Below are 12942 nucleotides of genomic sequence, written 5' to 3'. Positions count from 1 at the left end.
CTTTTTGATTTTTTGAAACAGGGTTTCTTTGTGTAGCCCTGGCTGTCCAGGAGCTCACTCTGTAGACCAGGCTGGCCACAAACTCATAGAGCTCCACCTGCCCCTGCGTCCCAGTTGCTAGGTTTAAGGTGTACACCACCCCTGCCTGGCAGGTTTTTGTTTTGTTTTTTTCTTTGAGCAGGGTTTCATAATGTAGACCAGACTGGCCTCAAACTCACTGCCTCTGCTTCCTGCTGAGATCCCACTCTTTTTTTGTTTGTTGTATTTTGTTTTGTTTTGTTTTTTTGAGATAGGTCTTTCTGTGTAGCTTTGAAACCTGTCCTGGTACTTGCTCTGTAGGCCAAATTGACCTCAAACTCACAGCGACCTGCCTGCTTCTGCCTCCCCCCAAGTGCAGGAATTAAAGGTGTGACCATCACCCACTTCTTTTTATACTGTCACCCTTGCCTTCCTGGTTCATGATTTGGCTACATCTTGAACTAGAAGCTAATAAGCATTTGGATGTAAAATGTTCATTTTATAAATGTACTAAAGCCCTCTCTTGAGCTACTTTGAAAGGAAACAGCCTTGGTTTTGACCTTGCATTATAGAGAAGATCTATTTCTTTTCTTTTTTTTTTCTTTTTTTTTTTTTTTGGTTTTTCGAGACAGGGTTTCTCTGTGGCTTTGGAGCCTGTCCTGGAACTAACTCTGTAGACCAGGCTGGTCTCGAACTCACAGAGATCCGCCTGCCTCTGCCTCCCGAGTGCTGGGATTAAAGGCGTGCGCCACCACTGATTTATTTCTTAATCTGAAAATATGACTGCCTAAAACAAAAATTCCCTCCTACTTTTTTCAGCTAGGTTTCCCATACTCTCTGGGCCATCTTCGCCTAGCTATTTCAGAAAGGCCAGGAAGGCCCGAGCAGCCTGGGGACTCATCAGTGTGGTTACGTGCACTGTAGTGTAGAATAGGCTGATGGCTACTTAAATATTTGGAAAATGATCGTGTCTTAGGGTTATCATCACTGTGATGAAACACTGTGACCAAAGCCAAGTTGGGGAGGAAAAGGGTTTATTTGGCTTACCCCTCTACATCATGAAAGAAGTCAGGATGCATGTGTTTAGACGTGGGATGCAAACTTTTTTGTGTATGTGACAGATTTTGTTCTCTTTGTTCATTTATGATTTATGCAGGTAAAAAAGTTAAACTTCATTGAACCCTATTTAGTGAGTTTCTTTGATTTGGAAAGAGCGAGCGTTTCCCAGGTCTCTTTGAGACTCTGCTGTGAAGCGACTTTCTGAGGTCTGAGATTGCTCTGCCTGAGGCTGCCACCTCTCCTGGCAGCTGCACCCCATGAACGTGCAGCGGCATCATGCATGCACAAAGGTAGTCCATCACACCCTCATCACACCCGTTAACAGACCCGAGCGAAGGGGACAGAGGCCTAAGCCGGAGTGACAGTGGGATTGTACCCGCCGGGCTAGGTGGAAGATGGGTCTTCAGGGCTCAGTGCTGCTGTGGCTGTACCACATTTAGTGTCTGTAAGTTGCTGGAGCCTCTAGGTAATTCTTGTTGCTTTGCCCTTGTGGCTTTTGGTGTAGCTGTGGTTCAGTCCATGTTGTGGGTCTGGAATGGGGCTGAAACTCGGCTGGTTGTGGGCGTGAGGGGCCCATGAGAGGGTGTGCAGCGTGGTCTGCAGCTAACAATCCTAGCAAGGCTCTGGTCCTTGTCCCAGAGGCTCAGCTCTGCTCTTCTTTCCTGAGTAGGAATCACCTACCACCACCCACCCATCTTTCCGCTATCTGGGTAGTGACCAGCTCCTGGGCCATTTTGAACCAGGCAGGGCCATTCCACACTTGCTTGGTACAAGGAGCTGAGATTGTAGTGAGAAAAAAATTTCTGCAAGTTCTCAACTCTGCTGGGTTGAGCCTCAGTCTCCTCCCACCCTCGTCTATTACATGGAAAGGCTGGAGTGGGGGCTGCATAGCTTTAATCCCTGGTTCTCCTGTGTTGCTCCTGATTTGGTTTGGTTTGGTTCTTCCAGGAAGAGCATGCTGAAGGAGAGGGTCATGGACTTGGTCACCCAGACGGCCATCCTGCCCCTGCTGTTTGGCTGCCTGGGGATTTTCAGCCTCTTCCGGGTGCTACAGCGAATCCGCTCAAGGGCTCACCTGAGGGATACTGTGGTGGTGGTTACAGGTGCCACGTCAGGGCTCGGCAGAGGTAAGCCATGGACCTGTGATGCCAGGAGTGGGATTGGCAGGCTTCCTGGGCATCACAGGACATGCGGAAGGGATCCGCCCTCTGTGGTTCAATTGGAAAAGAAGGGCGGTGGTGGTGGTGCACGCCTTTAATCCCAGCATTCTGGAGGCAGAGACAGGCAGATCTCTGTGAGTTTGAGGCCAGCCTGATCTTCAGAGCAAGTTCCACGACAGCTAGGCCTGTTACACAGAGAAACCTTGTCTCGAAAAACAAAAAACAAAACAAAACAAAAAATTATGTCATGCCTCTTGCTGAAAGCCTCCACCGGGCCTTACTTTCAAGCTCCACACTGGTCGGCACGTACATGTCAGTGTGTGAGAAGCAGTCCTTGTGCAGCACTGGGTGACTGAGCTGCCTGGAGGGAAATGGCACTAGATAATTTCAGCTGTCTTTCTTTTCCCTTAGAATGTGCCAGAGTCTTCCATGCTGCGGGAGCAAAGCTGGTGCTCTGTGGTCGAAACGTGGAAGCCCTTGAAGCTCTCACCAGTGAACTTGCTGGTTCTCGTACCTCCCAGGTGAGCCTATAGCAAGGGTTCTGTGGGGAAGGAAGTTTGAGACCCATCCACATTTTACACCCAACATCGCCATCCGATGCCAGCCACCACTGCCTACTCCCCTGCATACTCATCTAGTAGGGTGTTGACTGGAGAGGTGATACTTTTTTTTCCTTTTAATTATCTTATGTGTTGGAGAGATGGATCAGAGGTTTAAGAGCATTGCCTGCTCTTCCAAAGGTCCTGAGTTCAATTCCCGGCAACCACGTGGTGACTCACAACCATCTGGAATGAGGTCTGGTGACCTCTTCTGGCCTGCAGACATACATGCAGAATATTGTATACATAATAAATAAAATAAATATTAAAAAAAAAGAAAAACCCTGTCTCACAAAAAAACAAATAAATAAATAAATAAACAAATAAAAAAATAACCCACCAAGTCCATTTTATGCTTCTCTTTCCTATCAACTGCATGAAGACCCCTTAGGGCTGTCCCCTGTATTCCTTGCAGGGCAAGGCTCATGGACCTGGGAATGCCTTCATCCCCCTTTCACTTTTGAAGGGCTGTTATGCTATATGCTAACTTAGTGTTTTGTTATAATTTAGATCTAACAGCCTGCTTTCGTTAGCCTTCAGGGTTTCTGGTGAACATGGGCTGTGCTCTGTGAAAGACTTTCATGTGAGGAGTCACTTCTGTTATTCTCAAGACTCCCTCTTGACATTTAATGACCTTTGTCCCATTATGGGTCACTGGTTCATCTGGTTGGTGGGGAACATCTTAGGTGGCGTTGAGTCATGTCTTTGGTGGGCCATTTCGTGTTTAAATACTTCTCAGAGCGCCACATTTCCTACGTTGGCTTGCTTAATAGAATACTATAGATTTCTTAGGCTCTATCTCGCTTTTTTTTGTTGTTTAGATTTATTAATTTAAATGGTAATGTTTTGAGTTCATAGATTTCTTCTTTCCTCGCCTGCTTTTAGATGCTAGTGTATTCACCTCTTCACTTATTGTACTTATGCTCTAGAATTTTTTTTATTTTTTTATATTTTTTTTATTTTATTTATTTTTTAATTGCTCAATGTTTTATTTGAAGTTCTACTTCAAAACCAAGAATTTTTAGATGTTTCCAAACTTGGGAACTTGGTGCTAAAGTATTTTTCTGTTCCAAATTAAACACACACACACGACATGGTTTCTCTCTGTAGTCCTGGCTATCCTCAAACTCACTCTGTAGACCAGGTTGTCCTCAAACTTAGAGATCTGCCTGCCTCTGCCTCCTCAGTGCTGGGATTAAAGGTGTACACTACCACTGTTTGACTAGAATTTCTTTTTGTAATTTCCCCTTTATTGAAATACTTTTTTTATTCATCTATATCCTGTTGCTGCCAGTGTCTTCCTTCATTCTTCTAGCATTGCAGAGATAGTTGTTTTAATGCCTTTGTTATTAAATCTAGCATCTCAGCCTCCCGGGGATTCTTTTTGGAGATTTATTTATAATTTTGATGTTCCAAAGCAGTCTGCTAGCAGCTGTTTTCAGTGGCGGCTGTTGAAACAGAGCCCCCTGCACCTCAGGCACGAGCTGTGAGTGGAGGCTAAGTTCCTTCTTGCCCACTCTGGGTGCCCCAAGCTGCACCAGAAATACAGTCTGCCACAGTCTCCTGCCGGATTTTGGTGGCAACAGCTACCTGGTGACTGCAATCTGCCCCTGGTAGTTGTGACTTGCCAGCCAGCATTCCCTTGGTAGTTACATCCAGGTAACTTGGAGCTTCAGGTCACTTCACAGCGTTTCCGCTAGGACAGCTGTCCAGAGGCAATGGGTTCCCCGAGCTTCTGCTCTTGCTGAGCTGTGCAGAACCGTGCAGAGCCCGATCGATCCTCTAGCACCTGGGACTTACTTTGCAGCAGTTTTGTGACTGTAGAGGTAAACTGCCCTCCCCTTCAGACTGGGTCAGCAGCCATGTCTGGCCCCCTGTCTGTGTCCCAGGGCCTTCCGGGAACACATGGAGTTATCATAAACAGATGAGTAGATATGACAGCCAGGGATGGACGGCACCTGTGACTGTTGAGTGTCATAATGTACAGTGTGGAGCAGCAGAGGCAGCTCCTGTTAATAACTTATGCGGTAACATACACACCATACATGATCCTTACCTGTGGCTCTCAGTTTGGCTGATGAAGGTAAGAGGGGCCCTTGGTCACATCTTGTAGAGCATAGCAGTCACCTTCAATCTAGGAGAAATTTGCCCAGACAGACGTGAACACCCCAGGCTGGAACTGCATAGGCCACGTCTTTGGAAGAGGGTTGCCACAACTTTATAGCATTTGTTCCAACTGGACCAGTCCCCAAACTGAAAAGCAGGAACATGGCTGCCACTCATAAAGTACATTTTGTGTTTTTTATTTGGCCAGGGACAGATGTACAAACCTTACACAGTGACGTTCGACCTCACAGATCCTGGGGCTATTGCTGCAGCAGCAACTAAGATCCTCCAGTGCTTTGGCTATGTGGACATCCTCATCAACAATGCTGGGGTCAGCTACCGCGGTGCCATCAGTGACACCATAGTGGATGTGGACAGGAAGGTGATGGAGATAAACTACTTTGGCCCTGTTGCACTAACAAAAGGTAGGGGCATCTTGGGGTAGGACGTGTGAGCACCAGTCATTAGAATGCCTGTTAATCTTGCTTGGTTTCTTTTTAATGAGACACTGTCCCTGTCCATTCTGCCCCTTGCAGTGGGTGTGGTCATTAGAGTCTGGGTTTCTATTTGCGCTGTGTTTGTTTTGTGCCCTCACGTAAGCGTTGGTCTCATTGATGCCGCTTTGCATTTCTGCTCCACGGTGCCTGCATCCCACAATGTTTTGACGTACAGATACAGACTTCAGGTCAGAGGACGGGGAACTGTGATGTTTGTATGGTTCTCCTCCAGCAGCACCAGGCACCGTGATTAGGAGACACTGTTGAACTTTCCACCCTGTCCCCGCAGCACTCCTGCCCTCCATGGTCAAGAGGAAGCAAGGCCACATCGTCGCCATCAGCAGCGTCCAGGGCAAGATCAGCATTCCTTTTCGATCAGCTTGTAAGTGCTTTGTCCTTCCTTTCCCAGAACATTTTATTTTAGTTTTTTCTGATTATAGGGGAGGGGGAGGGAAATGGGAGGCGGTGGCGGGGAGGAGGCAGAAATCCTTAATAAATAAATAAATTTAAAAAAAATAAAAAATAACAATGATGTGTTCATTAGCTAGGCTCATACACTGTAGAAATACCCTACAGATACATGAGTAACTTCATCAGAATGTTCTTTCTGGGTTTTTGTTTTGTTTTGTTTTGGGACACAGTTTTTCTACTTAGCCTTGGCTACCTGGGAACTCAAGCTGTAGGTCAGGCTGTCCTTGAACTCAGAGATTTGCCTGCCTCAGCATCCCTGGCCTTAGGGCCAAAGGTGTGCGCTACCACACCCACCAATGACCAGAATGTTTCAGCACACCACTCTAAATCCTAGCCTATCCCTTATCCTATAGGTGACCTTGGGCAGGAGTCCCTCCCTAAGCTCACCCTCACTCACTGTAGGAGACCCTTCAGCCTGAAGGCTGTTAAGACCTGTAGTGGCCCTGGACTGAAACCCTCCCAGTACTTTGGGGCATATGGCTCCAATTTTTTTTCTACTTAAACTGAAACATCCAAAATGGGATCACGTTTTATATAGTATTTCTGATTTGTTCAGTCCACTAGATAAGCATATAGGTTTTTTTAAGTAGATATAATTCAGTAATGGCTATGACATAGTTAATTTAGCCATTTTTATAGACACTGGGGAATTCCCCATCCCCACCTCAGACTTTGGCCCTTAGTAGTGATTTATGACAGAATATTCTTGACTATTAATATCTGTAGTAGCTCACAGAGAGACTAAGCCCTAAGAAGTAGAAACATCAGGTAACATCCCAGCATTAAAAGCACCCAGATGGCTTAGTTCACAAGCTGACTTCTTCCTTCGAGAGTGACGTGCTCCAGTCTCGGGCGTTGTTTCATTTGTCTGTCCTCTGTCACACATGCAGACAGACACACAGAATGCAGCTTCTAGTTTGGGCGGGGACGGGCTGCTTAAAAGATTTGAAAGGTAATCTCACAAACTCTGTAGCTATCTTTTCCCATGTGCCATTCTCCGAAAGGAAACACTGACTTGGTGCCAGCCTTTGCCCGTCCACCTCCAAGGACCGGTGCAATCTGGCTAGCCTGGCGAAGAAGGGGCTGGGCTGTTTCAGCACTTGGAAAGGACAGTGACAACACTAAGTTCAATAGAGGGTAGCTGACCATGAAAAGCATTTTCTTCCTCCCCGGTCCTGGACCTCAGTTCTGCCTTTTGGCTTCCTACGCCACTCACGGTTGTCCTCGCATGCACACCTCCCAGGCTGGCTCAGGGATACAGTGAGATGTGCTCTGTAGTTGAAGATTGTGTTTCTTTTTTTTTTTGGTTTTTTTCGAGACAGGGTTTCTCCGTGGTTTTGGAGCCTGTCCTGGAACTCCCTTTGTAGACCAGGCTGGTCTCGAACTCACATGGATCCGCCTCTGCCTCCCGAGTGCTGGGATTACAGGCGTGCGCCACCACCGCCCGGCTGAAGACTGTGTTTCTATGAGGATTTCTCTGTTGTCTCGTCTTTGTTTTAATCCTGACAGCATTGGACAGTTACCTAAGGCTGCTCAGATGACTCTGTAGAAAGCCAAAACCAAAACGCCATAATCAGGACTGACTAAGCAACTAAGGCCCAGTGTTACAATGGGTAAATTGGAGTAGTGGTTTAGAGAGTATGTAATGAGTTGTTATACTCCACATTTTACCTTGACTTATTTCCACTAGCTTTCTCTGCTTGCCCACTGACTGCAGCAGGTATACACAGAGGTCTGGATACTATATAGTTAACCAGATTGGGTCTGGCCAGCTTCCTAGGCAAGTAGGGTTAACCCAGTGATGAACAGCCTTTTAGCAGTGGAGTGGGAGAAATGGCCTTATCCCCTTCTGCTGTTAGACTTCTGGGAAGTTCACAGCAGAGTACATACATTGGGGAGTGGCACTTTGTGTGCCACAGGAGGGGCCAGCTTTTGTTTCTTTTCTCTCCTTTTTTTTTTTTTTTTGAGCCTAAGGCCTTGTGAACCCAGGGCCTTGCTAAGCAAGTGCTCTACCACGGAGCTAAATCCTCAGCCCCACGAAGGGCCAGCTTGAACTGGCAGTATTGTGGGCTTGGTGTGCAGAGCATAGCTGAAAGCCCATGCCCTGGGGGTTCTGGAGTGACCCCAGCTGTCAATATGGGCTTCTGCTCAGAGTCCCTGAGCACCTGACCCTGGACTGGGGAGCAGAGGGGCGGGCGTGTCTCCTAGGCAGAACAGGCTTAGTTCTTCTATTTGGAAGCAGCCTTGAGTCTGCTCAGCCCTCCATGAGGGAGGCTCCCTGGGGCCATCCTCAGCAGTGACAAAGACTAGAAACAGCTTGTGAAGGCTCCTGTGGGGTCCGGTCTGTCACTGGGGGATCCCCTCCCCACACAGGACTAGATAGACCCACTTGGCAGAGCTGAATGTGTGTGCACACAGAATAAAAATTATATATATATATATATTATATATATATATATACACACACACACACACACATACACACACGTATATGGTGTGCATATACACACATGCCTATACATACACCATATATATATATAATTTTTTATAAGCCATTTGAGGACGCTGAAGGGATGGCAGCACTTTATTCCAGGACAAAGCAGACTTGTCAGAATCAAGACATGAACATGGCTGTAGTGTTGTAATCACCAGCACCCTTTCTGCCTCTGTCCACACCTACAGATGCAGCCTCCAAGCATGCCACCCAGGCATTCTTTGACTGTCTGCGTGCTGAGATGGAGCAGGATGGCATCAAGGTGACTGTGATAAGCCCTGGCTATATCTACACCAATCTCTCTGTAAATGCTGTCACTGCCGATGGCTCCAGATACGGAGGTAGGTCTGGTTTCTCTCCTCCATCAGAAAAAGGACAGGCTGACTGTAACACAGCACTCTGCTGGCCTGCGTGTTGGCTGCAGATGTGGACTGCTGTGGACCTGTCATCTCCCCACCCAGACCCCCTTGGCCTTATCTCAAATTCAGCTTTTAGAACAAGATCCCCCATAGGTAGAGAACTGGGACATAAAATCCCTCACCAAATTTCCACTAACTCATCTGCAGATCCCAAGGCCTAAGGAATATTATAATTAAGACTAAGTAAATTGAACTCAGCTAGCAGGGGAGGGGGGAGGGTCAGAGGAAGAAAGGGGCACTTGGCATGATCAGCTCCTGCCCGGGGTGTTGGAGAAATGGCTAGGGAGAGTGTTCAGGTGAGGCTGGATGAGGTGGGGCAGTATCAGTCTCTAACCTACCCAGCCAGAAGCTGTGCTGAGCTGACCTCAGGTGCTGCCCATGGGTTGAGCAGCCTGACCCCTGCTTATACGTACAGGAGCAGACAAAGAACAGTTGCCTTCCATCTTGGGTCAACTATTAGAGCCAGCCTTACCTTCCCGAGCTTGGAGCAGGCCTGTTATCTGTCTGTCTAGCAGACTAACACTAAACCCTGCCACTAGGCTGTGGTCTGTGTTCTGTGGTCTACACTGCTGTTTGTCCAGGTCCTGAGGGTCTCGCACCCATCTGAGCAGGCCTGAATCAAGACCACCCCAATCCGGGTGGCTACTTTGCCACACACAGCAGTCTCCTCATAGAAAGCCACAGTGGTAGGGGCCAGACCTGTTCTCAATTTCCCATTCTCCTGTGGTGAGCACGCAGGAGGACAGATCCCCGTGGGAGCTCGGGTTCTGGGTGGCGTGTGCTAATGGCCTCTTCTGTGTCTGTCAACCGGTTCTGCTCTGCTAGTAAGATGGATGAGTCACCAGCAAAGAAGGAACATTAGATGCTGTTACCCTACACCCACCTAACTGTCCCAGCTGTTCCTCCTCCAGCCCTTGCATGCCACTGGGAACTGGGACAGCTGTTTATTCCCGTCTCAGTGCACAGGGGTGCACATGGGGTCAGATGGGCTCTACCATCTATCTCCTCTCCTGCTGACAGCCTTGTGAACCAGCCACGGCAGAGCAGATAATATACCGTCCCCTAGTCACTGCTTTTGCCCAAATGCAGAATATCCAAGGTCAAGAAAGCTCTCAGGCCATTAAATGGCTCATGGGTAACACTGCCACCAAGCCTGATCTTTCTTTCTCTCTCTCTCTCTCTCTCTCTCTCTCTCTCTCTCTCTCTCTCTCTCTCTCTCTCTCTCTCTCTCTGTTTTTGTATTTATATGTATACAAATGCTCTGTCTTCATGCAGGCCAGGAATCAGATCCTGTTATAGATGTTGTGAGCCACTATGTGGTTGTTGGGAATTGAACTCAGGACCTCTGGAAGAGCAACCAGTGCTCTTAGCTGCCGAGCCATCTCTTCAGTCCTGGCGATCTTGAGATGTGGGGTGGGGTCCACTCTGAGTCCTATCTATGCTGGCTTTTGGCATCTGTCACAGAGCACCAAGCAAGCACACTCTCTAGTTAGTCGGTACCACACACTAACTGGTATACCATCTGCCATCCTGTCTGTATCTCTGCAGCCCCCATTTACCTGCTTTGAACCATAAACAGTTCATTTTCTCAGTGTAATCGTCTCCTTCCAGGAGGGGCTCTGGGAAGCTGGCCTCACGACTCTCACTTATCCTCATGTTCTTTCCTTCTGTTTGCTGTAGCTCTGGACAAGAACACAGCCCGGGGCAGAAGCCCTGCAGAGGTGGCCCAGGATGTCCTTGCTGCCGTGGGGAAGAAGAAAAAGGATGTGATCTTGACTGACTTACTGCCATTCTTGGCCATCTATCTCAGAACTCTGGCTCCTGGGATTTTCTTCAGAATCATGGCCTCTAGGGCCAGAAAAGAGCGGAAATCCAAGAACTCGTGATGTTGGTCAGAGCTGCTAGCCTGGATCAGCCTGAGTACCACCCCTTCCTGGGCTGGGATTGTTCTGCAAGGGATTCGTGGCTGAGACCTGACAGGCTGTCTTGCACTCTAAGGTGGACAGAAGCACTTCTGTTCTCTCTGGGGGTGGGTTAGCCTGTTAGAACTAAAATGTGGAGTTGGGCTGACTCTACAGATGTAAAATAAATGACTGAACAGTAGGCCAGAGTTCTCAGTAGAAGAGCCGCATGTCCTCTGCAGCCTGGACCTGCCAGATTCCAGAAGTTCTTGTGGAGGTTTGGGAACTAGGTCTCCTCACTGCACCAACTCCATATCTGTTTTTTTGGTTTGTTGTTTTCTGAGACAGGATTTCTCTTGTGTAGCCCTGGCTGTCCTGGAACTCCCTTTGTAGGCAAGGCTGGCCTCAAACTCGGAGATCAGCCTGCTTCTGCTCCAAAGTGCTGGGATTAAAGGCGTGCGCCATCTCTGACTTACTGAGCAGGTCAACTTCATTTCCAAGTTTAGAAAGAGATTTTTCCTGTTACAGAAACTGACAGCTGAAATCATAGGAAGTCCATTGGCCATTTCCCCAAATCAAAGTAAATCTCCCACATAAAGCTGTTGTCTTCACTCAGCTCTGGGCCTGCCAAACTGCCTTTTAAAATCACTTAATAGATACAGGTCTGCCCTTAGCTCACTCCCGCTCTTACCCGCCAGCCACCTTAGGTCCCTATCCCTTTCACTTCTATTTTAGTGCATACCATTTTAAGTGGCCGTATGAAATTTAGGAACCACAAACTAGGAAACATGCGATACTTATTTTCTGAGACTGGTTAATTCATGATATTGTCTCCTGTTGGGTCATTTTTCCACAAATGTACAAGACTTCATTCTTTATGGTTGAAGAAAGCCTTATCTCTGTTTCATGTCTGATGCTGGAGACCTAGGCTGGTGGCATAACTTAGCCGTTGTGAACAGTGCTTCAGTGTACACTGCTGACGGGTGTCACAGTCTGACTACGTCCTTGAGGTGAACATCAAGGGGTGGTATAGTATAACAGATCTAGAGTGTTGGTTGTTTTTGTTTGCTTGTTTTTTTGAGACCAGGTTTCTCTGTAGCTTTGGAGCCTATCCTGGAACTAGCTCTTCCATGCTGGCCCCAAACTCACAGAGATCCACCTGCCTCCACCTGTGTTGGAACTAAAGGCATGCACCACCACTACCTGGCCAGATCTATGTATGGTGTTATGAGAAACTTCCATACTGGTTTCTGTGAGGTCACAGTAGTTTAGATTCTATTCAGCAGTGCATGAAGGTTCACTTTTATCTACATCCAAGTCAGCATTTGCTGGTTTTTTTCCTGGCCTTTTGAGATGGGGTCTCTATATAGCCCCTGGCTGTTCTGGAACTCCCTCTGTAGACCAAGTTGGCCTTGAACCCAGAGATCCACCTGCCTCTGCCTCCCGAGTGCTGGGATTAAAGGGATTAATAAAGGTGTGTGCCACCACTGCCCAGTGCATTTGCTGTTCTGTCCCCCCCCCCCTTTCTTAACAGTTTGAGTTTCGCATCTTACATGGAAGTATCTCATTTGGAATTGACTTGTGCAGGGTGAGATGAAAATCTAGTTTCATTCTTGACCATGTGGATGCTCAGGCCTCAAAGCACCATTTTTGACATCTTCGTAAAAAATCGTTTTTAATCTGTGTCTTTTATTTTGTTCCATTAATCTATGTCTGTGTTCAATGCCAGTGCTGTGCCATTTTTGTTACTATGACTCTAATATAACTTGAAGTCGGGGGCCGGAGAGATGGCTCAGAGGTTAAGAGGCTGTTCTTCTAGAGGTCTTGAGTTCAATTTTCAGCAACCACATGGTAGCTCACAACCATCTATAATGAGATCTGGCGCCCTCTTCTGGCGTGCAGGCAGAACACTATAGTGAAGTCATTTGTGGTGTTAACTGCCCACATTCACTTTTTTTAAAAATAATTTTTAAACTTCATTTTATGTACATTGGTGTGAAGGTGTCAGATCTTGTGGAACTGCATTTTCAGACAGTTGTGAGCTGCCATGTGCGTGCTGGGAATTGAACCTGGGTCCTCTGGAAGAGCAGTTAAAAGCTGAGCCATCTTTCCAGCCCCCCACATTTACTTTTTTAAAGATTACTTTGACTATCTGGGTTCTCTCTCTCTCTCTCTCTCTCTCTCTCTCTCTCTCTCTCTCTCTCTCTCTCTCTCTCTC

The 12942-nt window shown here is 47.3% G+C and overlaps 1 protein-coding gene across 2 annotated transcripts in view; it reads left to right on the top strand.

Annotated features, from left to right (window-relative positions):
• The window catches only part of Dhrs7b (dehydrogenase/reductase 7B), a 19326-nt gene extending 8131 nt beyond the window's left edge, over window positions 1–11195 (top strand). For both annotated transcript variants that reach the window (XM_005349929.2, XM_026780787.1), the window contains exons 2-7: window positions 2026–2204; window positions 2649–2758; window positions 5151–5367; window positions 5729–5821; window positions 8593–8745; window positions 10504–11195. In XM_005349929.2, coding sequence (XP_005349986.1) covers window positions 2026–2204; window positions 2649–2758; window positions 5151–5367; window positions 5729–5821; window positions 8593–8745; window positions 10504–10709 — 958 coding nt within the window. In that variant the 3' untranslated portion in view covers window positions 10710–11195. The remainder of the gene's footprint in view (window positions 1–2025; window positions 2205–2648; window positions 2759–5150; window positions 5368–5728; window positions 5822–8592; window positions 8746–10503) is intronic.
• Window positions 11196–12942: the final 1747 nt, after the last annotated feature.

Source organism: Microtus ochrogaster, chromosome 7, assembly GCF_000317375.1.
Source record: "Microtus ochrogaster isolate Prairie Vole_2 chromosome 7, MicOch1.0, whole genome shotgun sequence".
Taxonomy (NCBI): Eukaryota; Metazoa; Chordata; class Mammalia; order Rodentia; family Cricetidae; genus Microtus; species Microtus ochrogaster.
The sequence above is the reverse complement of the archived record's forward strand: the minus strand, read 5'-3'. Positions and strand labels throughout refer to the sequence as shown.